Below are 26,049 nucleotides of genomic sequence, written 5' to 3'. Positions count from 1 at the left end.
GATCTTGAAAGAGAGGGGGGTCTGTCTACTATTTCCCCGAGACATTCAGGTCATAAGCAGTCGAGTTGTATACCACATGCTGGTTTAGATACTAGTCATAAAATAATGAGTAATTTAATAGTCACCTACTCAATCTTGAAAAAATGTAGGCCTAACGGGAAATTGGGAATGACTTTCATTAGCCTAATAGGCCTATTTTGTAGGCATCCTAAGCTATATATTTTACTTTGATATACCAAATAAAACCGTCCGTCGATATTGGTTATTCAAACACATTTACATATTTATATATTTTTTACCTTTTTCGGAAGTCTCATACTGGTAAGATTGATAAGCGTTTTTTATATAATAATCTGGAATGTATATCTTGGCCGACGTCTCCATATTGCCGTCTGTATTAATGAGCCTGTTGTATTATCCTAAAGGCGGTAAAGTTAGTTTTACGCAGCGAATAGCACAGCTATGACCACATAAATTAATAACAAATAATGATATAGAAATTAGAAATTCGCCTTTTTCACGCGGTGTTAAAAAGAAGTAGGGTATTTTCCTGTAGTGCCGGTACGACTTTTCTACTTGGCTCTATATTTAGATGCCTTTGCACAATAAACAATTACCTATTACCACTGTGTGTCTGGACTGTGACGTATAGAATCAAAATGTCCCTACGCGATAGAGTGTAGATCATCATTTAATGGACTAAATGTGACCAGAAACCCGTGCCAGAAACTGAAAAGATTTAGTCCTGTTTATTTATTTTTTTTTGTTTTTATGGCACGTGTGTTCCCCTCATTGCCAGGATGTTATAGCATTTTTATTCATTTCCATAAATTGATTTATACATTGGGCGCGAAAGTGTAGACCCAAATCTAGCACCACAATCACATCATTTTACCATGGTTAATGGAGAAATGCTGTAGCCTACACCATACATGTACATGCACACATAATTGAGACTATATACGGCATGGGCTTTTTACGCCCAAGAAACGCCACAGTACACAGTAGTGTATTGGGACGAAAACGATTGTTTCACCTGCACAATTAATGTACAACACCTGTAGAACAGAATTGAGACTATACATTTCATTATTGTACACGTGTATAATTTATATCCGTATTTGAGTCGAGATATGTAGAATCGTTGTAAATTGAACCTATTCGTCAACGCTATATTTAGAGCCATGCGGGAAAATAAATTTTTAAGGTGGTTGTATACAGGACTATAAAGAAACGGGAGGGGAAATTAAATTTATAGATATAGGATCAATATAAAGGCAAAAGAAAACACAAAAACATGTTGACATGAATTTAAAGGTATCAAATGATTTCAAAACATGTTTGATATATTTTAATAAATAAGATAATTTTTCAAAGGCTAGAAACTGTTAATATAATGATAGGCAAAATTGCCTCCTTATAGATAATAGTTGTCTTTCGATTATAATCTGAAAACATTTATGAAGTATTCTGATATACAATGTATTGCAAAAGGGTGATGAAAATCCGTAAGGTGATAACTGATAAAAGTTTCATTCATTTTTTACATATAGGCCTATGGTGCTTATTCTTCCAAAATCTTTGCGAGTAGGCCTACTATCTTGTAATATTTATGTGCAAGTTTCGACATCTTCCTTCAATATAGACCAACCTCATCAACATATCACAGATGCCGCCTTTATGTATTCCCGTTCTGACTCCTTTAAACATGGATAATATTTATATTTTTTCTAGCATTCGTATAAAACAAAATGATGTTAGAGCTGTGTATAGTTTTGTCAGTAAGCCGTCCCTTGTACTAATGACCATAATGGTAGTAATGGGTGTCCCATCTCGGAAAAGAAACCTCACATTGCGATGAGACTCTTCGTCCATATTTCTGATCCACCACATGAACTCTCCATGTCCCGGTTGCCACTGGCAAAAATCGCACCGTAAGACTAGTTACGCCATGAGTAACGAAGCTGCGTTTGGATCGGACAACTTTGTTATTGTGTTCCCATGTAATGATAACTTGTCCAAGGCTCTCAGAGCGAGTTTGGAATTCTACTGACAGTTTGATGGCTTTGCCCTTCTCCAATGTTGTATCGTCGAGAAGTGTATGAATGATTGGATCTGAAATGGGATTGAATGAATGAATAACAACAACAGCAATAATAACAACAACAACAACAATAGCAGCAACATCAACAACAAAATGATGACTATTAGTATTAACAATAACAACTGTACAGCAATTATAATGAAGAAAAACGCGCAAGACATAGGTAGCGCTAGGCTGCTTTTTGGGGTCCCGGACTCACCAAAATACAGTTCGGACCCCCTATATTTAAATTTTCTGCCAGTTCAGGGGTCCCTGCAGACCCCCAGTTTTTCAATGTAGCGCTACCGCACACATACTATTTATGCTGCATTTGTGCAACTCTGACTCACCAAACTCTAATTATACGGCCCCTACTTTTTAGTTTTCTGCAAGTTCGGGGGTCCCTGCGGACTCTGGAGTGTTTTGTTTTAGCGCTACCCCTGGCGCAAGATGTACTATACATGAAATGAGCGGTGTACTTGGATAAAGCCATGGATTGCTCCTCCAAGCTTATCATTTACCAACTAAACACCTCGATCAAACTCTGCCTTTTTGACTGAGAAGATGAAAAGCTTGATTGAAATTAATATCAACATAATCAAAACGAAACTATAGGCCTACAATTAATTCGACGTAATCGACGTCATTTTTAAATGAACTCACCATATTGATGAGCACGACCACGCTCAACCGATGAGTCGTTGATAAGAATTTCGTAAGGTTCCATACTTCTTTTAACAGAAGTCAAAATGTAACCTATAATGTATATGGCCTATAGGAGTCGCTCTGTCGAGTGAAAGTTGGTTACGATTTATGCTTAGGCCTATATATATGTATTGGTATACCGATTTATATACTGTGCACTGAATCGTAAAATGGTGTGGTTCGGTTATGATACAATGTGCACTATTTGTTTGTAATGACCCATATATTTATACCCTATCATAGTACTCAACCCAGAATCTTCTTGCGAGGAAATAGATAATATTATCCAAACGTGGAATTATGTTGGTACTAAATATTGACGTAGGCCTAAACGCAGATATCCGGGGGTCTTGAATCTTGGTTGGGTTCTTATGCTCGTAATATGAGTTTTCGTCGACCCAAACAAACTGTAGGCTATGGCTATGTGTATCATTTTTTTCTGCAAGATTTACGGGAAATTTGATACTAGTTGTAAGTTGTAATTTTGAAATCGCATGCGGAAACACACATTAAAAAAAAATGTAGCTACGAGATACAGTACATGAGACCGAATCCCGACCAAAATCTACAGCAGGTAGCACACTTTTATATTTAAGATTTGTGCAGTAGATATCATAAATTTGATATTTATGCTATCTGGAATATATTGAAACCAATTGATATTTATGCTATCTACATAATGATTAATATATTAATGCTATATACAGTATGATCTTTATGCTATACCGGTAGGCCCTACATAGCACACAACATTTCAAATGTGTGTTATCTACGGTAGAAATCACACATTTTATTTTATGCTATCTATAGATAGCACAATTTTGATCTTTATGCTATCTATACATATAGTACACATTTAATATATTTTGCTATCTATAGGCGTAGTAAATAACACAAATTTAATATACTATCTACAGTAGATAGCGCATATTTGATCTTTATGGTATCTACAATATAGCATACATGTAATATTCATTCTTTAGATAGCACAAATTTTTATCCTATCTACAGTAGAGAGTACAAATCTGATCTTCATGCTATCTACAATATACAGCGCACATATTTATGCTATAGAAGATAGCACAAATTTGATATTGATGCTATCTACAGTAGATAGCAAAAAATGATATATAAACAAACCTGTGTGTGTGGCATCTTGGTATTTGTGCTATACAGAACATAGCACAAGCTTGATATCTACATCAGATAGCATACATATTATATGATATTTATGCTGTCTTCATTAGATAGCACACATTTGATCATTTCACATTTATGCTATCTACAGTAGATAACACATTTTATATCTATAGAGAGTACAAACTGTAGTATACTATTCTACTGTAGATGTCATCAATTTGATGTGTACTGTATACAGTTGATAGCCCACACTTGATATTTATGACATGTTCAGTAGATAGTGCAAATTTGATATTTATGCTATCTACAGTAGATAGCACGTATGTAATATTTATGCTATCTACAGTAGATAGCACACGTGTAATATTTATGCTATCTACAATAGATAGCCCATATGTAATATTTATGCTATCAACAGCAGATAGCACACATTTTATATACTATCAACAGTGCAAACTGGATATAGACCTATGTGCTATCTATAGAAAGATCACAAATTTGATGTGTACTATCTCTAGTGGATAACACATTTGATGTGTATATGTTTACTATCATCAGTAGATAGCATAAATTTTATTTATGCTATCTACAGTAGTAGATACCACAAATTTCATATTTATGCTATCTTCAGTAGATAGTAAAAACACGATATTACGTTATCTAGCCTATAGTCGATAGTACTTAAGAGCTCTTGAACATAATTTTTTAGAAGTGGCTCTATACCTCAAAAAATAGATTTTTCTGATATTTTGTGTAATGATGCATGTTAGGGTGTTGACTACTTGTGTGACTAAAAAAAATTCAAAAATCGGCTCGTTGCCATGGAAACGGCCAAAACCCAGATTCTGTCATTTTGGGCCAAATTGGCAGTGAAATTAGTTAAAAACATGTTATTTCAAGTGTTCGCTGCAACTAAGCCATATAATGCTGGTACATTACATTAAGTTCTTGTGAAAGGACATCTATTCATCTGATGATCAGCATATTTAGAGGTCAATAAGTTATTCTTAAGGGTACGTGCAGAGCCCATCTGCCAGGTGTATTTTCACTTTTTCATAAAATGTCATTTTAGCACCTAAAATATAATCATGAAAATCAACAACCCGGTGTTGCCAGGATTTTATCCATTCTTATGTGGGTAGTACAAGCTAGGTACTTTACATTTTAGTAAAAATCAGCTTGGGCAAATGTTACTTCTAAATACAGTGTTGCCAGAAAAACCGGTATTTTTTGCAAATTGACATTTTGTCAAATTACGCCTTTTGGGCACAATTTTGTGCATTTTGACAAATATTTTCCTTCAAGGTGAATCCAAACAACACTTTTTCGTCTTTGTAAATATCTAAATACTGAAAATTCAAAATTAGTGTTGCCAGAGTTCTTGATAAAACACCCAATATTAGTATTTTACTGATAGTATGATTTGTTGTTGATGGTTTGATTGGGAAATGCTTATTTCTAATTTTCATACATCGAATGTACATAGTATAGATTGTTATATGAATGTTTAAACACCTGAGCACAAAGTAAGTGTTGCCAGAATTCTTGATAAAACACCCAAAATCATAATGCCATGATCCAGTCCTCTCACGCTAAAGTTGACAACGTCAAAATTTGGTTTACTATCATCAATAGCTTATCAGTATATGGCTTAGATACAGCGAACACTTGAAATAGCATGTTTTTTCACTAATTTCACTGCCAATTTGGCCCAAAATGACAGAATCTGGGTTTTGGCCGTTTCCATGGCAACGAGCCGATTTTTGAATTTTTTTTAGTCACACAAGTAGTCAACACCCTAACATGCATCATTGCACAAAATATCAGAAAAATCTATTTTTTGAGGTATAGAGCCACTTCTAAAAAATTATGTTCAAGAGCTCTTAAATACTTGGATATTTATCATCCATATTTTGCATAGATTTGCATAAATATTTGGATTTTATGTCATACATATAGTCAAAATTCATAAAGTTACAGGAGTAAATTGGTAATCAAGAGAGTCACTGTATGTAGCACTTAATTATTCACACTTGACGCGATAATAACGAGGTTTAGCTAAGAGGTGATGCAGGTATAGATGACTGAGAAGAGGTAGTCATGCGCAGAAAATGGTTGCTGTAAATCGTGTGGACTTTTGGAGTCACTCACTTCGCTGAATAGGCAATCGCACACTGTGTATAACATCCACATGATATACATCAGTATATCCACTTCCTATATATAGTAGAAGTTTGGGCACTTTTGATTTGTGCAAAGAACCGATTGTTAGGAAACAAATATGATTTGTATTTGTTATTAGCTGGATGTATTTTGTTTATCGGTAATTTATGCTCGAGGCAACTTTGTATTTCGCTTAGTATCCATCTGTAAAAGACAGAACTCCCGTTTCCTGTCAGTGTTTCTATCTGCTAATCCGGGGAAGGTTTGGAGGCGGAGGCCTCTGAGGCCATCACCCACCTGCTTTACATCATGGATAACCAACTTAAAAATTAAAATATTGAGGTTGTGGCCATTTTTAAAATCCAGAGTCTACCAACTAGTAGCTACGGTGCATTATAGGAATTTCGATTCTAGTTCGTGATTTTTTCATTTTGTGTTTTGCTTCTTAGTGATGCTGTATCATCTGCACCCCAACCTTATCTAAGAGTGACCTCGCAAGTAGATAGAACTGATCTTCCAAAGTTTAGATCCACCACATGTACAGTCCACGTCCCCTCGACGGCTTCAGAATATTTGAGCTTACAACTGGTTACAGCGTGAGTGTGCCCATCAATCTTGCGGGCTTTTACCAATTCATTGTCGTGTTCCCAAACTATAAGAACATGGTTTTTGCTAATCCCGCGAGTTTGAAATTCCACGTATATTTTGGTCCATTTCCCGTTGTTCGTCAGTGTTGTATTTTCAAGCACTTTGTGTATTATTGGATCTACAGGGAAAAGCAAACAGTCGAAAGTAAGCATAACAGAGTCTCACGTAAGCATAACAGAGTCTCACACGTTAAAGGAGGATTTCGTGATCCTAGCATCGTCTTTTTATGACATTTTTCAGTAGATATCCACGAAAAAGCTTATTTCCAAAATTTCAGTTGATTCCGATTTTGCGTTTGCGAGTTATGCATGATTATGTGTATTACACTGCTCCATAGACAATGTGTTGTAATTTCGTTCTGGTGCACCAGAACGAAATTCAAATTTGGCGATATTTTTGCTAAACGAATTAATCTGCAAGAAATAGTTGGTACATAAACATTATGTAGCCAGAGGTATCCAGTGGTGTAAAAATCTCAACTTTTTTTGGGAAAAGTGGGGGGATGAGGCTGTGGATCACGAAATGCCCCTTTAAGACTTGGTGTTAATTTGAAACGTTTTTTACATTAATGTGCGCTTTGTATTTATTCAAATGTATGATTTTGGTTCTCTTCTGATTTCATCGTCGTCGTCGTCGTCGTCGTCGTCGTCGTCGTCGTCGTCGTCGTCGTCTTTCTTCTAATTCTTTGGTTTAAAGATTTCATCATCATCGTCGCCTTCATTTTCATCCTCAACTTCACACGGATGTGATAACACTTTAGGCGTCTGTATTTTGAGATGAAAATGTTAGTAAAGATATGTAAGCAATTACCTTTTTCTTGAGCTTCGTATTGATACGATTGACTGTTGTTAGGAATTTCCTTGTCATATATGTAGATTTTAGATGACGTCTCCATACTCCAAAAATCAGTAGTTTTACTTTGGAATTACTTGATTAATACGTTACTAACACTGCTCTAACAATGTAAGCCTAAGAAAGACTTAAGTATGACGATTAGAGAGATTCCAATTTCCAAGTTATAACCCCATTTATATACTGCTTCTACACAAATTGATACTCTACCAACGGTCTTTCAGAATACTCCTGACTTTTTATTACGTAAATACATATGACATGTATGATATCCAGTAATTGTTCCACGTCATGTTTAGCAATTTATACGTTGACCAGACCCGTGACTTTGGGTATATATTCCTACGCGAGAGATATACTAGGTCGTATAATGGAATGATTTTGTATTATATAAATGCTGGCAACTGGCAAGCAGTAACTATCTGTTCATGGTCATGCACCATTGAGATTTTGATATTTTTGATACAATCACAAATAGTTGCTTAAGTTTTAACTCAGAAGAGAGTGGACACAACACAACGTTATAGTTATGCATCATAACAGGCCATTAATTGCCCGGTAAGCCTTCTAAAGATCGCTAAATGATCATCCTTACAGGCTACCTTGTAATTTATTATCACTTTTAAAATATAGTATTAAAAGACAACAAATGTTACATTTATTGTATCAATTGCGTCTAATGATGAAAACGTGAGAGTGGTAACAAATCACCACAAATTCAGTTGGAGTAAGTTAATCACAGAAGTTGGTAAGACGCCGATAGCTAACCGAACTAAGTAACGATCAATTTTATGTTAGTATTGTTATGTAGTTCCTTGAATTCTAAATCGACACTTCACATTGAGTGCAAGTGTCGTACTTCTTATTCTTCCGGTCTTCTACTGTAACCTTCCAGGTTCCCTTTGCACCTGATGATTTTAGCGTAAGGCTGGTGACGCCTTGAGTAACGGGACTCTGTCCAGTTTTTACGATCTGGCCGTCGTGCTCCCATATAATGAGGACTTGTCCAAGGCTTTCAGAACGAGTTTGGAATTCCACTGAAAGCTTGATACTTTTACCCTCCTCCAATGTGGTGTCGTTAAGTGGTGTGTGAATAACTGGGTCTGAAATTCGAGTGAAACAACAACAACAACAACAAATTACAATAGTAATATTTGTTTAATAATAATGACAGCAAATATTACAATAGGAAAATCAGTGAACATTGTTATACTAATATTGAAATATCAGTAAGATATATCAGTAAGATGAAGTCAAATGATATCGTGCCCGTCATTTGAAATTAACTTTTCATTATACTTTTTATTTGTATGTGGAATGTTTACTCGTATACATTTACGGAACAAATAATACTCCAGCAGCATCGCTTGCTACCCCGCATTCCCACCTGCCAGCTACGCTACTGATATTGATTAATAATTGGTGGGCATATTGCTTTAATGCGATTGGAACCAACAGCCAGATATGTCGAACGTTCGCGTTGTCGGCGAGATATTGTTCGCTATGTTGAATATCAAATTAGGCTCGCTATGTCGAATCTCAATCTTTCCCCTCACCCTAGTCCTCACTCTTTACCCTCACCCTAGTCCTCACACGAAAGCTATTATAGCCCTATCCTTTATCCAAGCTAACCTTGTTATCCTATACTCGACATAGCGAAACTTATTTGATATTCGACATAAACCTTTCGACAAAGCAATCAATTCGAACTAGGGATGGACAACGGAATGAGTTAGATGTATATAAGCGCAACACATAGAACAGGTCATTGCTTGCGACTTTTTGTTTGTTTTTTGGGTGGTATAACATTAAAGACATATTAAGATGGAATATGTAAAGTTGTTTTAACTCACCCGTTTCAGTAGTTTCATATGGATGATTGTGAGTACTGAGAACATTACCATCAATGATAAGAATGTCGTATGGTTCCCCCATTGTGATTTGTTAGTAGAACAGTATGATATGAAAGGTTTGCTGACTTTTTATTGCTGTTCGATGTCGATGTTACCAATGCATTTGTTTGTCTGATATACCAGATCTATATCTGATCGTGAATGGTACGGTTTTGGATATGTTGGCTTTCCGTTGTAATTTGGTCTTGTGTTCTTACACCATGCGCACTATTTGTTTTATTAATGATATAGGCCTATACTATCTATAGCATATCATGGTATAGGTAGGCTCATAATATAATTTTATCTCATCCATGCAGCACCTGACATAGATTTTAAGGAAGTACAACAAGTTTACCACTAACTTGTAGACATGCCCATCTTGCAAGGTCCAATACTTCATACAAATTTACGTTGCAGTCACAGCACTCTTAAAAAGAAAGCGCCAAAGGAACATTTTCTGTCCTCTCATGAGAACCCTTGAAGCGTCTTAGGGCGAACCACAACAGGAGCTTGGACACCCTGAAGAACTTTTGGTTCTCTGAAAGTCAGAACCTTTTTTGTTCTACAAAAGTTCTAAATTTTTATGAACGGTTAAATAGTTCTACATGAGTTTAAAAGATCCAGCAAGTTCTTCTGAGTGCCCTAAGATCAAGGGTCCTCTTGAGGTGACAAAAAATTCCTTTTTTTCCACACGGTAGGAATGACAACTTGTGACAAATATGTGATAAGGTTTTTTTGAACATTTATTTGTACTATCGTTATGAATCATATTTTTAAACTGTTAATTGACTAATCACCCGTGCAGAATTACGCCTAAATATGTTATTACCGATTTTGCCTCCACATTGTTAAAATGAATCATACATTCTGTCAAGTACGGTATAAAAAACAACTGATAATACTTAATAAGCACTAAAACACGTCTATTTTTATATTTTACATGTAAAAGTATAGGAGCCGTTGCATAAGATTAACACCATAACACGTTTATCATAGAGGTTTTTGTGATAGCAAATATAAACACTCCAACACGTTTATATCACCATGTTAAAGTGTTACTAACCCATATACTTTAGTACTATTGGTATTCAACGCCTCCTATTATAATACTTTTATGTGTAGAATATAAATATAACGCGGTTTAATGTTTATTAAGTGTTATCCGTTGTTTTTTACAGTGAGGGTTACTGTTCTCTTTTGCGATGATATACATGTCTCTTTGAAGATATTCTAGAATAAGTAAAACAGAATCATCTGCAACAAGCGCAATGGAAACGTATACATATGCAGCAAACACAAAACGTTTTACAGAAAACGTTTTACAGAAAACGTTTAAATGTCGGGTTATATAAAGGGTATAACATTTTGTTAAAATTCAAAAGCATTTTTGAAAAAAGTTGCTGCAAAACATAACATATTTTTATTACGTGTTGACGAATTATTTTGCAAAAACGTTTGCCCAAAATTATTTTACAATATTTTTGACATTTTAAAAATGTTGTTACAGTGGGTTTTTTTTTCATTTAAAACGTTTTACATTTTTTTTCATGACGTATATAACCCGACTCTTTAATGTTATTAAAACGTTTTGGCCAAAGCCAAAACACGCTTACAACACGTTTATAACGTTTTAAGGTAACATATTTGTATTTGCTGGGATGGCTGTTTTTCAGATTTCATTTGGCTTTAATTCTGAAGTTAACAAAGCTTTTAAGTTACACGTATTTTCTGTATATAATGGGCTATTTTTAAACAATTTGTATTCATGAGATAAGTTCAGAGTTCCAACGGGTTTGCTGATAAATGTTTCATCAAAACCACATAGCATTGACATCTTCATGACGAAAGTTCTGGCATTTTCAGACTGACACGATATGGTGTCTCCGAAAAGAGCTGTTCATAGCCTGGCCCTCGCCACTGATGGCTCGGAGAGAAGTCGCCCTTCAACTGAAGAAATGATAGCTCTGAAAAGGGTCGTTCGAAGTAGGTTGCCAGAAGGTTGGCTCTATAAATGTACTTAAGGGAAGGGGTATGAACGTTTGGACAGTATTTATTTTGGGACATTAGAGCATATCAGTCATATCGAATTGCATTCTGAATACGAGGAATGTCCTTCTGATATCAAATAATTTTGATTTTTTGAAATTTGCAATGTAATACACATTTTATGGCAAATCATTAAGAATTAATATTTTTGATATTTAACAGTACTTGAAGTCAACTTTATAAATCTGATGATTTATACATAAAGTGTATGTAGGTGGGATGAAAAGCCGACGATCAATTGAAAATTTTGACCTTTCGTATTGAAGATATGGATTTTTTCCCAAAACACCAAAAAATAGGTCTTTTTGGGAAAAAAAAATCCATATCTTCAATATAAAAGGTTAAAATTTTCAATTGATCGTCGGCTTTTCCTCCCAGCTACATACACTTTAAGAATATGTCATTAGATTTATAAAATTTATTTCGAGGACTGTTATATATCAAAAATTTGAAAAATATCAAATTTTAATAATTTGTCATAAAATTTGTATTGTATCGTGAATTTCAAAAAATGAACATTATTTGATATCAGAAAGACATTCTTCGTATTCAGAATGCAATTCGATACGTTTGAGGTGCTCTCATGTCCCACAAAAAATACTGTCGAAACGCCATAAACGCCGGCTCATTCTAGACCCCTTAATGGCGAGTCAAAAGTGACATGATCTGTTTGCAAAAACGAGGTGCTAAATAATAATGCACCACCACCATGATGGCGGCTTATTAACGTGAACACAGCATTCAAAACTGGCTGTCTTGTATCCATTGTAGGTGTCCACAATTCCTACTTTATATATGGCCGTATGCCTTACAAACAACCGCAGGGTCGTTTCGGCACCTCGAGGACAATTCTCTTGGCTTTCCAGCTCCTTATTGTTTCGGTACCATGTAATAGTAACTGGATATTTGGAGTTGGCGTATTGAACTCTTAGGCTTAAATGACTACCACTATCCAGAGTGAAAGATGGTTTAGGATGCTCTATTATATCAGGTCCTGTGAAGGGAATAGAAACAGAAATGTAAATTTAGTAATAGATAAATACAATTTGAACTAGACATATGTGGTATAAGACCACGAACACAGCCGTGTTGTGACCCCTTAGTGACCTTTGACCCAATAATCTTTGAAAGCCCCATAGACATTGGTTAATGCCAATGCATATGTGCACGTGGCATCGCTCTGCCTGGTTATTTGTGGCAGAAAGGGCATTTTGACGGTTTTTCATCTGGGACCGGGAGTGATCCCTTAATGACTTTTGACCCCAAATAAAAAAAATACCACGTGTACCCTGAGTAACATCAATTAATCTGTGAATATACCGTCACTGATATGTTTTTCTTAGCTGATATTTTTGAAGGTATTTGGTTTTATACCAGAAGTGACCCCTTAATGACCTTTGACCCCAAATATATGTATGATTCATAGACACTGGGTAATAGCAATGCATGTGTGCAAGTTGCGTCAAAGAAAAGCGTAATCCATTTGACCTAGCAACGGTCATATTCTAACGTGCACTACGACAGCGAATAACCTGCAGGTTTGTACAGTGACGAAAACTTGGGAGGGTGGTTAGCAATTAAGGGGATAGGGAAGGTTAGGATTAATGATATATGGTAAGGGTATAGGTTACGGTAAGGGGTAGGGCATGGCTATAGGAGTGATATTGGGTAGGGATGGTGTCAGATTAAGGGTAGGGACGGCGTATGGCTGAGGTGTGGTAAGGGTATGTCTATGGATTGGTGTGGTAAGTGTAGGAGTGGAGTTGGTCATTCCAAGGTCATCAGGGGTCATCTGAGATCAAATTAGTAATTGTTGGATTTTCATGAAGCTTGGTACTTCTACTTGAAAACAATATGGATATTGTTTCCAGGTCATTCCAAGGTCAACATGACCCATCTGAAGTGAACATAGTAAAGATTGTTGGATATTTCTGAAACTTGGTAGGGCTACTTTTATCTGAGAAATGGATGTATAGTTCAAGATCATCGGGACATCTGAGGTCAAATTAGGAAAGATTGTTGGATTTTCATTGAACTTGTAAAAATGAGGCAATTTTGTCAAAGCCATCTGGGTAAAATAAGCAAATACGCATATGCTTGGTTTATCATGAAACTTTGTACTTCTACTTGCAATTTTTTCAGGTCATAATACTCATATGAGGTCAAATTATTTGTAGCCTTACAATGTTCTGGGTGATCGCGAAAGCAGACGAGACTTTACGTTATAGGCCTAAACGTGTTATAAATGCGTTTTGGTTGTGGTCAAGACTGTTTAATAACATTTACATATCGGGTTATATAAAGGTCATGAAAACGTTTTTAAAACATTTAGTTTAAAAAAAACAAAAAACAAAACAAAAAAATAAAAAAAACCAAAAAAAAAACCCCAAAACAACAACAACAACACACAACATGTTAAAATTGTTATTAAAATGTTATTGCAAAATATTTGTTGGCAAACATTTCCGCAAGATATTTTGTCAACACGTAAGAATGTTTTGCATAACGTTTTCAAAATGTGTTCTGAGTGTTATTAAGGTTAGCAACTATTTTAAACTGTTGCGATTTGGTAGTTCACAGCATCTTGCGAATGGTAGTGAGCTTTGGCAAAAAATTGCATTGATCATTTCGTAGCGAGTGTGTAGAAGAATTCAGATATCACAGGTATACCCTTGTAGGTCCTGTGGTTCTTGAGTGAGTTATGTTGTAAAGAGGACTGAAACAACAACACTTTTGTAAAACGTACATAAATTATTCCCAACAATAAATTAAGCAAGTTTTCAAAGTTTGTGGAATGAACTTTTGCAAAACATCGAAGTGTTATTTGTCAATAATATATTGATTTTGATAATTAAAATCGATTGTTTTCGGCTGCTTCGACCAACAATAGATCGTGTAGCCTTAAAGTGTTTTATACCCTTTAGCCCGACATATTAACGTTTTCTGCGTTTTTTGTATGTTTTGTGTATGCTTGGCAGTAGCGTAGCCAGGGCGGGGGGCAGAGTCCTGACAAAAATGAAAGAAAAAGGTGCTCCTCTGACAAAATATAAAAGAGAAACTCTGGAGGGCAAAGGAAAAGAAAATGGGCAAGGAGCCCCCTTTCCACCAAAATTCACCCGATCATGGGCCAAAATAGTGTAGAATACAATTTTTTTTGCGCGCGTCACTATAAAGCCCCTTTTATCCAAATCATGGGCGAAAATAGTGTTAAATACAATTTTTTAGTCACAATAAAGCCTTATTTGGAAGCTCGAAGACATGTACAGTATCTCTAAACAACAAAACTGATATATGTATTGTATGATGCAACTGCAATTTTTTTCGTCTGTGCCCCCAAAATTTTTATTTTGCTCCCTCTGACCAAGAAAGCTGGCTACGCCCCTGGTGGTAAGCAACCTTAAACGTGAATGGTTATACCCATGAAAGGTTTTGCCAAAACGCAGACGAAACCATATTAATAAATTGGCATGTCCCCCGACCAGGGAACATGAATTGTGTAGCAAATTGATAAAATTGTGCAGCATTTTCCTACGCGATACCGGCTATTTCCAACGCTGATCTTGAGAGATTAAATAAGCTAAACTCCGCTCCCTCCTGCTCCCGCTGGTCTGACTCATGCTCCCCTCCCATATCCGCAAAACAAAAAAACAAATACATTACTCACTCCCAACTTAACAGTGTACTCCCATTCTCGCGGAAGTCCTACTTGGTACGGGAGTGATTTGATATTCTCCTCTACCCTGCACTATTGATATACATATCTTAGTGTCAAGACTCCAATGGGTTATGTAGGCCTACCATTCATCTTGTATATAGGCCTAGACTTTCATACCGCATTCCCGAATTAGCTAAATAAACTCGTAATAAGAAAATTAATTAAAGAATTAGGAGTACATATATACTTACCCGATTCCCATGGTTCTATTACGGCGTTATTTGGTGCTGGTACTGGGGTTGGAAAGTCGATGGCACATGGCTCGGAACCAGCCATCATTAACTATATGATGTAGTAGGACAGAACGTTCTATATACAAATGACGGAACAATTTACTTGAGAAGCGTGAACTATTCGACTTGAGCGAAAAGTTACATGGGATGTTGGGAAAGTTGGCGGTGATACGGTTCGTGGCGCTGTCTTGTGTCAGACAAAGTCTTGGACGTGTTGATCATGTTGCTTCCTGTGCATAATTTCGTTACTCAAATGCGCCCAATTCCATTCTGCCAGAAATGCAGCTTTCCAGTGTGGAAGATGGCATCCGACGCGAAACTTATTCTTTAAAATCCCATACTTTGTGCACCTGTGGAAACTAAATATTAGTCTTTATACTGCATATGTGCGATTTTGATTTTGATGCAGTTTAACTATTTTGTGTTTGAACAATTTTGTGTATCTTGGTGGCCCGAGTTCTTTTCTGGTGCCGACCCCTTCTTCTCCAAGTAGGTCTCATAAATGTAAGAAAACGCCAACAGTAATTGTGTCGACGCTACTTATGGGGTTTTGGCTTAGGGACCAGACGATTTGTTAAAAAGGAGCGGGGAGAGAGGACTTGTTTCTATTTCTGTGTGGATATTAGGCATGCATTAAGTCTTGTAGGCTATAATTATGTGTGACAGGTTTTGTCATTTTGTGGGGCTTTCATGATTACTGCAGCATATCACATAAATGATACGCAAGAAAAAAGGAAAGACAAGTTTATACTTCATATACGGTAATAAACCCTTAATATTTATGCTATCTACTATAGAGAGTAATATGTGCTATCTACAGTAGATAGCAAACTTGATATGTGATATATGTGCTATCTACAGTAGATAGCAAACTTGATATGTGATATATGTGCTATCTACAGTAGATAGCAAACTTGATATGTGATATATGTGCTATCTACAGTAGATAGCAAACTTAATATGTGATATATGTGCTATCTACAGTAGATAGCAAACTTGATATGTGATATATGTGCTATCTACAGTAGATAGCAAACTTGATATGTGATATATGTGCTATCTACAGTAGATAGCAAACTTAATATGTGATATATGTGCTATCTACAGTAGATAGCAAACTTGATATGTGATATATGTGCTATCTACAGTAGATAGCAAACTTGATATGTGATATATGTGCTATCTACAGTAGATAGCAAACTTGATATGTGATATATGTGCTATCTACAGTAGATAGCAAACTTGATATGTGATATATGTGCTATCTACAGTAGATAGCAAACTTAATATGTGATATATGTGCTATCTACAGTAGATAGCAAACTTGATATGTGATATATGTGCTATCTACAGTAGATAGCAAACTTAATATGTGATATATGTGCTATCTACAGTAGATAGCAAACTTGATATGTGATATATGTGCTATCTACAGTAGATAGCAAACTTAATTTGTGATATATGTGCTATCTATAGTAGAAAGTAAAACTTGATGATATTCATATTCTTCTCAGGTAGCTAGCGCTTGATTTTTATGCTGTATCAACTTGATGTGTTATCTACAGTAGATAGCTCGCACACGTGGTATATTTGCTACTATAGTAGATAGCAAACTTGATGTATATGATATCTACAGTAGATAACGCGAACTTAATATAATTAATATGTGTGCTATCTCCAGTAGATAGCACAAACTTGACATGTGTGCTCAAAAGTTGTATTTCGGTACATTTTAAAACATTTTGCATGTACTTTTTGTCTTTACCCTAAAAATAATAAATTATTGGTAGTTGCTGCGGCCGTGATAATAGCGAAAATGTAAAAATAAAACAAAGCTGACGTTTCATTTCGAGAATTCTGTGAAATGTTACACTTCAGAGTAAAATAAATGTGACACACTGGTGCACAAATCTTCAAGGAAGAATGTAATAAACTTTATTTCATTAACCAACAGCTTATATGGTAATAAACGAACAACGCGGTCATATCTTGGTTGTGGACGTGACATGTGTGGCTGTTTTTATATACAGGTTGATAGTTAGATGGGTAATTAGTCCGAAAACCAATAAAAGTTTAAACCTACACTTCACACTAACTCTAACACATAACCTAAGCACTAATCCTAACCTTTAACCTTACACACATTCTAATTTTAACTCTGACACTAACCCTATCCCTAACCTTTACCCTAATCCTAACCTTAATTATAACCTAAATGCCCTTAACCGTAACTTTAACCACTTATGGACTAGTGACTCTTCGGACTAATGGGCTGTTCTGTTTTTGTTGTGCAAATTTGAAGGTCTTATCATCAATGTAAAATTGTAAATCATTGTAAATCAGTCCTTTATGTAAAGCTACACCTAGAAACCATGATATAATGCAAAAAAACAAACGATAATGCTTTTAAATCAACAGGTATTATCAGCATTTTGTTTCAACAAGATCATCTACATGTATAAACCTTACATTTTTTTCATTTTTTTTTTACGTTCAGTGTTTCAGCTGATATTTTCTGTCCAGGGTTCGTCAAGAACATAAACCAGGCGGTCTGATGCATGGTGAAGATCCGACGAAACTCCTCAGTAGCAAATACAACAGTTGGTATGGTTGGAGACGTTGGAGGTTCTATTGTCATTGGTCGTACTGGCGGGTGTTTTGACGTGTTGGTTCATTAAGGATTGAATGTCCGTTGAAAAATAGTACTGTATTATAGCGACAGAAGTATAGACAGTTGCTGAACACCACTGGTACATATAATCACCTACAGCGATTTGTTTTACGTCAGAAAATAAGGTAACGTTATTATTTATTCAAGCGAGTATAAGGCATGAATCCCAGTTGGTAGTGATAATGCTATCGGCAACACGCCAACACCACTAGCGTAACAGTAAGTCAGTCATGATAGAGGTTTTGATCTCATAATACTCTGCAAGGAAAATGGTAGCAGTAGGGGATCTATCTGATATGGAGATTAACAACTTTCAAAAGTAGGCCTACTGCTCGGAGACTGTTCCTTGTCGATAGTGTCTCTGAAAAGAGCTGTTCATGGCCAGTTCATGACTTGGTTCAGCCTGCTAGTCAGTATATACGCCTGGTTGCGTGTTGTGATCAACTGGTTCTGAAAATTGTCGTTCACTGTACATGTAGGTAGTCACGTAGGGTGCTCCTAATCTACTAAAGGTTGAGTCAAAAGTTACGTAAGATGTTGTTTACAAAAATACCAGAAGAGATGCTACAGAATATTACACCACCCATTGAGTGTAACCTGACATTCGAAACTGTCCGTCTTATCCCCATTGTAGGGATCCGTAACTACTACTTCATATTTCCCCTCTTGTTTTATACCATACAGCCGCAGTGTAGTTTCACCACTTTTAGGAGAGTTCTTCTGGCTTCCTAACTTTTTAGAGTTTCGGTACCATTTGATGGTCACTGGATTTCTGGAGTTTTCATATCCAACGTTCAGTCTCAAATTATCACCACTGTCCACAGTGATATATGGTGGTGGATGTTGATCCTCTTTTATATCAGGGCCTAGTAAGAAGAAACGGAGAGGATAGTAAATACATAACATTTGAATTCGGTGATTAGGGAAAAATCAACAACATTGCATTGCGATACAACTTTAGATTGAATATCTAAATTATATGTTATGTTATTTCATTATGTCCGCCATACTACATAACTGTATTCCAGTGTGGTCTTTGCGGGGGGGGGGAGTAAACCCACAAATGATTTGGATTGCTAACTCGACCCCCCAATATTCCCCATAGTGTAAAATTGGAAATTGGCCCGGTAGGCCTAATAACAAATTTTACCTTTATTAAAAGTGCACAATTGCAATGCTTTTGCGAGCTTCACACGCAATTATCATAGTAACATAGGGCAAAAATGATGCCCACCAAGAGTTTGTTAACCTTTGCTCCCTCGGACAACTGACCCTGATACGTCACTGAACATGTAAAATACTTTGACCCCTCCCCTCCTAAGATTTTTTTTAACCAACACCACACTGCTGTGTTCATTGTATTTCAACAACTAAATTTAGTTGCACACACCCAACGTGGGTCCTAGAATCGGCAGCACAGGCATTGGTTGTTATTCCTACTTATTTTTTTTATACGAAACACTCTCTCCTAAGTTACGAGACAGCCAAACGTGGGATGACACTCACTATATTATTTCATTTACCGCGGTATTATGCTAAAGACAAATGAGCTACAGGCATAGGCCATACCATTCATCGTATAGCTTCTACAACGCATGAATCCCCGAAATGAGATGAACCATGCTAAATAAACTTCGTAATGAGAAAACAAATGATTGAGAAGTTACTTACCTGTTTCGCCTGGCTCTCTTATGGCGTTTTGGGGTGCTGGTACGGGGGTTGGGAAGTCGATGTCAAATGTCTCAGAACCAGCCATCATTAACACTTTCACTGACAGTAGGCCTATACTATACAACTGTCTACAATTTTATGGACACAATATTCACTTCGAAAGCGGGCACTATTTTACTATATAGCGTAAAGTTATATGGAAATTTGGTGTAAAAGCAGCCATTGACAAGAACTGTGAAGCTGACGATGATTGGTTGGATGGACACTGTATGTGTACGTGTTGCCATGATGTGTTGTTGATTGCTGTGTACGATGTCGTTGTTCAAGCGCCCAATTTCACTATATGGCTCATCAGAAATTCATCTTCCCAGTGGAAGATGACTTCCGACACGAAACGTATTTTAATAGCCTTAAACATTTGGCGTAATTGCAGCATACGGGCACCACTTTCAAATTAGGGTTAGGGTTTAGCGACTGTATTTGGGGAAGAGTTTAGGAGTTTAGGGTAAACGCATCATTAGTGCAAGAGTTTATGGGTTGGGTTAAGGTGGACACCCCTTGATAAATTTGTGACTATTTTTGCATTTTTCTCAAAATATAATAACACACTGGTAACAAAAGTTATGTATATTATAGGGTCAAGGAATCCAGTTACTACACGGAATTTCAGTGACTCAAGACAAGCAGTACGTTATTTATGATAAGAAAAGAGGTACCGCTAGAATGTACCTCATTTCTTTAACATAATCAACCACTTGTCTTGAATCACTGAAATTTCAGTGAAGTAATTTCAAAAAAATATACATAACTTTTGCAACTAATGCAAAATTAGTCACAAAATTTATCAGGGGGTGTAGTACCACCTTAAGTATTTAGGATTGTTAAATAAATAAGAGTGTCACCATTTCGTTGGGAGAAAATGTGTATAATCTTTACCTTGATGGATAAAACGATAGTGTGAATCTTTACCCAATGCAGTGAATCTTAAGCCAAACAAATAATCGCAAAGGTGAATCTTTGTCTAATATTTGCCCTCGTATAGATTTTTATATGTTTTTTATATATAGAAACAAAACTCACAGATCAAGTGAATCTTTACCTAATAAATATGTTCTTGTGGTGAATCTTGAACCAATATTGTTGGGCACAAGGTGAATCTTTGACTAAAAATAATTTTAAAGAGTGAACCACTTCTATTTTGTCTATTTTTTGTTGATGATTGATGCAGCATGTCGCAGTCATAAGTCAAGCCCCTATAATATAGATAAAAATGCATTAAAATAAATGTACGCAGGAAATAAGGAGAACAGACGCGATTTCTTTTTGAAATCTGATCTTTTTAATTCTACGTTATGATAACAGGATATTACGCTCTTAGAAAAACGGTTCTGAGTAGAGCTGTCCTGTATGTGGAACCCTCAATGGTTCTACAGAGAACAGAAAAGGGTTCTGGAAAGGCCAGAAAATAACACATTTTGTGTCCTTTAATTGTCAAGAAACCTTTTCTCTTGAAGGTTCTACATAACAGGACGATCATAATTATGTATGGCCGTATAGGTTAAGAGTATAGGCATACTGTTTAGGCCTTATAAGCAGTAAATTACTATTTTAAAAAAAATATCATCAACAGTATATGATCAGTTCCAGCAAATATAACTTAAGATGACTTAGCAAATTCTGAGAAATAGGCAATTGTAGTTTGAAACAAAGGCCAAATTCACAATTTCTTAAGGGCTGGGGTATGAACGTTTAGACAGTATTTATTTTGGGACATTGGAGCACATCAGACATATCGAATTGCATTCTGAATACGAAGAATGTCATTGAAATTCGCAATTTAATACACATTTTATGGCAAATCATTAAAAATTGATATTTTTGATATTTAACAGTACTTGAAGTAAACTTTATAAATCTGATGATTTCTACTTAAAGTGTATGTAGGTGGGATGAAAAGCCGACGATAAATTGAAAATTTTGACCTTTCGTATTGAAGATATGGATTTTTTTCCCAAAACACAAAAAAAAAATTGGTCCTTTTGGGAAAAAAATCCATATCTTCAATATGAAAGGTCAAAATTTTCATTTGACCGTCGGCTTTTCCTCCCTGCTACATAGGCCTACACTTTAAGAATATATCATTAGATTTATATAATTTACTTCGAGGACTGTTATATATCAAAATTTGAAAAATATCAAATTTTTATAATTTGTCATAAAATTTATATTATATTGTGATTTTCAAAAATGAAAATTATTTGATATCAGAAAGACATGCTTCGTATTCAGAATACAATTCGATAGGTCTGAGGTTCTCTCATGTCCCACAAAAAATACTGTCGAAACGCAATAAACGCTCATTTTAGATCCCTTAAAGCAAGGTATCAATTTCTTAAAGCAAGGTATCATTAAAATACAAAATATTGCCTCTACAATGTATTAGTAAATCTCACTGTCATGAAAATTAACTGTAGGTAGGGTGTATTTTGCTGGAACGGGTCACACATATATAATATTCCACATTTTGCATTTCACCCATCAGGTTTGGAGCAAATTTGACACCCTCTCATGTTTTCCATTGACAACAATTATATGACGCTCTTCTTTTGAGACATAGATTTGATACCATTTCCATCATAAGTCACCAGAAAGTTTCTGGTAATCTGCGCGCAAAATGTATACAATTAAAACGAAAGCAATTCCTTATACACTCAAACTAAATTACAAAATAAAGTGGTTGATAGATAGAGAATTTTGTTCTGCGTACTTTGATACCTCATTCGGCACGATGCGATGTTATTCCACAAAGTTATACGCATTTGAATGACAAAGTGATTTCGAAAGTGACAAACTTTGATATTTCCTCCTTCAAGGCAATTTCCGCTGCCTTTTGTTACGGGATCATTACACCCTGACAGATGAACGCTCAGTCCACTGTGTTAAATATCTGCATGCTTCGAGGGGAAAGTCAATGTAAATTTTTGTCACTTTTGAAAAGCTCTCTTGTTTATTCAAATTACTATAAGTTGGGGAATTAAAGTCGTATTGTGCCGAATGCGGTTTAAGAAGACGCAGAACAAAAATTCCGATTTATTTTGTAATATAGTTTTGGTTTCTTTAATAGGGCTCAACCGATTATCGGATGGGATATTGTATCGGCCCGATATCGACGATATCGGTATCTGATCGATATCGGTGAAATATTTGTTTTTTGATTTTTTTCTACCGATATCAGATCGTATTGGATATAGGCCGACATTACAACATCGATATCGGATATCGGATCGGTAGACAAATGCATCGGTTAAGTCCTAGTTTAAGAAAGGGCTTTTGTTTCAAGTGTACGGATACTTTTTGTGCGCAGTAGGCCTATTATATTGTACGACCATGGATGCGTAACTACAATTACCGAAGATCCTTCATCGTTGTCCATCAAGCCATGTCCTTTTGGGCTACGGTACTGATGTTTCAGGGTTTTATTCGCCAGCGAAGTGATTACGTAACTCCCTGGAAACGAGATCACACACTTATCATAATGATAGTAAATGCCATAGACTTTGTGTGGCGATCATTTTGATCGTAGTTCAGAAAGCGTGTTCCAATTGACATAGTGATTGTCAGATTAGGCCTACACATAACACTTCGCTGGCGAGTTGCGGCTCTTATACCATTGTATGAAGTGCATTTCGGGATCAAAACAATCCGATCATGAATTTTACACTACTCTAAAATAACGTTTACATTGAAATTAAGGTATCTAATGTTGTAAGTAATTGTATTCTAACTACTCGGTGACGCGGTCTTGTATTCCATTACACAAAACCAAATGTCCGATGTGCGAAACTAGCAAATCTGTAATTAACAACAAAATATAAAAATGCATATTAGTAAATGAAATAAAAATGAAGAGGTGGATAAGAAGACAAGCCAAAAAACAAAACAAAACAAACAAACAAACAAACAAACAACAACAAACAAACCAAAAAAAGAAGGAAATAGACATTACAGTGGACAAAGGAGCAATAAAATAAGGGCAAGGCGTAATAGAGAAAGAAAACCCTATTATTTGTGTATAAGAAAGCAAAAAGTAAAGAAGTAATGAGCAAATTAGGGGCGCACCATTAGATTTCCAGGGGGGGGGGGGGCATGGGAGTTTTTTGAAGAAAAAAAACTTCGCCCACTAGTGAGACGAAAAAAAAAAACTTTGCCCACTTGTGAGACGAAAAAAAAAAAATTTTTGCCTCACTGATAAGTAAAAAAAAAAATTTCCCCCACCCAACTTTGTATACAAATTGACATTAAAATTGAAAAAAAAATAAATTTGGTGCTCTCGGAGGTGAAAAAAAAAAAATTCCGCCGCCTTCGGCGGCGAAAAAAAAATTCTGTCTGACCCAAACTCCCATGCCCCCCTGAGAATCTAATGGTGCGTCCCTTAAGTGTTTTTACCTTCTTTTCACAGTTAATGCCATCATTTTTTCTCGTCCTTGTCATCTAAAATGCAATTTAAGTATAATTTGTTTATGATGCAAATCAAGTATACAAAATAATGAACTTTGACCTATTATTTTCAAGATGGATTAAAGTCGCACTTTGGTCATTATGTTACCATAAATTAAGAAATAATATAAGTATATTTAATGATTATTAGGAAGGTTTTTTATCCGAAATGATGATTAAAGGAACCCCACGTGGCATCTTCTGTGGATCTCCGTACAATGGATATATAATGTCTTCCCCAAGAAAATACTACTATGACTACGGTAATTTGAAATTGCTCTTTTAAATTAATTGATTTGACTATAGTTCCAATCATGTGTATAAGTTGGGACATGCCCCCCCCCAAAAAAAACAGTTTGAAACGGTTAATCATTCATTTAACAAATCGTATTTTGATAAGGATACAGGATGCATGCGGTACCCATCAGTTTCCATGGCAGTGGCGGGGCGCTACCAACCATATAGGGTTGGTAGCGCCCGGGGCAAGAAACAAAATTGGCGCCCCTTTTTTGGCGTCAAAATTTTGACTTTCATCGCCTGGAGGGTGCAGAATCGATGCTGAATTGGTCAGTTTGGCGCTCCCCTAAGGGTGGCGCACGGGATATGTTGCCCCCCCAAAAAAAACCTGATATTATTTTCTTACCTTTTTCTCCAACTTCATATCCTCTCGCCTGAGATGCCGGTGGTGCAGATTGTAAATTTTCCGATTTCGTTGCCGTTATTGTACCTTCGGTGCTTCTAGTAGATCTACTTTTCCCCGCATCTGTAAAGGGAATTTAACTTTATTTGGTTGGAAAGTATAGCTACATACTAAAAAAAATCCCCGCGCCCAAATTACGTGGTGTTAGGCTACCAGTTTATCACCGTACCTGCATGATGCCTGCTGAAGAGAACCTCATAGGCCCTAATTTACAATGTTGAAAATTAAGACACCCCCATTATGGCGGGTATAATTCTCGAGCATTCTTTATACCACAAGCTTTGTACAAGTACGAAGCCCAAAACTATCTATATAAATAATTACGTCTATACATGTAGGCATAATAAAAATGTAATACGTACCCGTTTCCGAAGTCTCCACACCGGTGGCTCGTGATGCCGGTTTTTCAGACATGTTTTCGATAAGAATTTTATACCTGTTAGCTCCGGATAATTTATCTCTAGTCACAAACTATCAGTGCTTTTCTGCAATATACGTTACTCTTCCCTGCACCTTAACACCTCTCTCTGTAAATGTTGCAGGTTTCAGTGCGAGAACACATTTTCAGAACTGAAAATGTTTTATGCAAATTAAGACACGCCCCAATATCAATATTTGGCGGGTATAATGCTTAAAAATCATTTATAAGCTTTGGCATAGTTTTAAACATGTTAAATAACACTATTGAATAATAATAATGATGATAATAATTTTAATAATAATAATGATTATAATAACACTAATAATATAATAATAATAATAATAGATTTATAATAAATGCGGTTTGTGTGCTTTGTCGTAAAAACGTATATTATTTGCGATATATCGATAAGGCAGCGGCGGAATGATATTTCATATGGAATAACCTGTCAATCATCGTGGAAGTAATTGAATATTAATTAGTTATAATAATGAATGATAATAAATGACGGCAGTCTCCATTGTTGTGCAAAGGTGATACACGATTCATGAATGTAATCTCACATGGGTGCATGCATCAGAGGTGCATTTCGCATAAATCTTTTCGCTA

At 35.9% G+C, this 26,049-nt stretch overlaps 2 protein-coding genes and 1 long non-coding RNA gene across 3 annotated transcripts; all 3 read right to left on the bottom strand.

Moving 5' to 3' along the window:
- Positions 1 to 8,373: 8,373 nt before the first annotated feature.
- Positions 8,374 to 9,640, bottom strand: LOC140170136 (uncharacterized). The gene is made up of 2 exons (XM_072193458.1): positions 9,445 to 9,640; positions 8,374 to 8,694 (listed from the first exon to the last, which is right to left on the bottom strand). The coding sequence occupies exons 1-2, from the start codon at positions 9,524 to 9,526 to the stop codon at positions 8,414 to 8,416; spliced, it is 363 nt and encodes a 120-aa protein (XP_072049559.1). The 5' UTR covers positions 9,527 to 9,640; the 3' UTR covers positions 8,374 to 8,413.
- Positions 9,641 to 12,084: 2,444 nt separating this feature from the next.
- On the bottom strand, positions 12,085 to 15,674 carry LOC140169036 (uncharacterized). Its single transcript, XM_072192321.1, has 2 exons — positions 15,439 to 15,674; positions 12,085 to 12,526 (listed from the first exon to the last, which is right to left on the bottom strand). Exons 1-2 carry the CDS (start codon positions 15,524 to 15,526, stop codon positions 12,219 to 12,221), a joined length of 396 nt encoding a protein of 131 aa, XP_072048422.1. The 5' UTR covers positions 15,527 to 15,674; the 3' UTR covers positions 12,085 to 12,218.
- A 6,612-nt stretch (positions 15,675 to 22,286) lies between these two features.
- Positions 22,287 to 25,565, bottom strand: LOC140170135 (uncharacterized). Its single transcript, XR_011861498.1, has 4 exons — positions 25,382 to 25,565; positions 24,963 to 25,082; positions 24,269 to 24,313; positions 22,287 to 23,674 (listed from the first exon to the last, which is right to left on the bottom strand). It is a non-coding gene; the product is annotated as an uncharacterized lncRNA (long non-coding RNA).
- Between the last annotated feature and the right edge of the window lie 484 nt (positions 25,566 to 26,049).

This window comes from Amphiura filiformis, chromosome 14 (genome assembly GCF_039555335.1).
Source record: "Amphiura filiformis chromosome 14, Afil_fr2py, whole genome shotgun sequence".
Classification (NCBI taxonomy): domain Eukaryota; kingdom Metazoa; phylum Echinodermata; class Ophiuroidea; order Amphilepidida; family Amphiuridae; genus Amphiura; species Amphiura filiformis.
Note: the sequence above shows the minus strand (reverse complement) of the source record. Positions and strands in the feature narration are given on the sequence as shown.

Coding starts and splice junctions, on each gene's coding strand:
- LOC140170136 (XM_072193458.1), bottom strand. CDS start 9,526: ATGGGGGAACCATACGACATTCTTATCATTGATGGTAATGTTCTCAGT. Junction 8,695..9,444: donor ATATGAAACTACTGAAACGG/GTGAGTTAAAAC, acceptor CTCGAATTTCAG/ACCCAGTTATTCACACACCA.
- LOC140169036 (XM_072192321.1), bottom strand. CDS start 15,526: ATGATGGCTGGTTCCGAGCCATGTGCCATCGACTTTCCAACCCCAGTA. Junction 12,527..15,438: donor AATAGAACCATGGGAATCGG/GTAAGTATATAT, acceptor TTCCCTTCACAG/GACCTGATATAATAGAGCAT.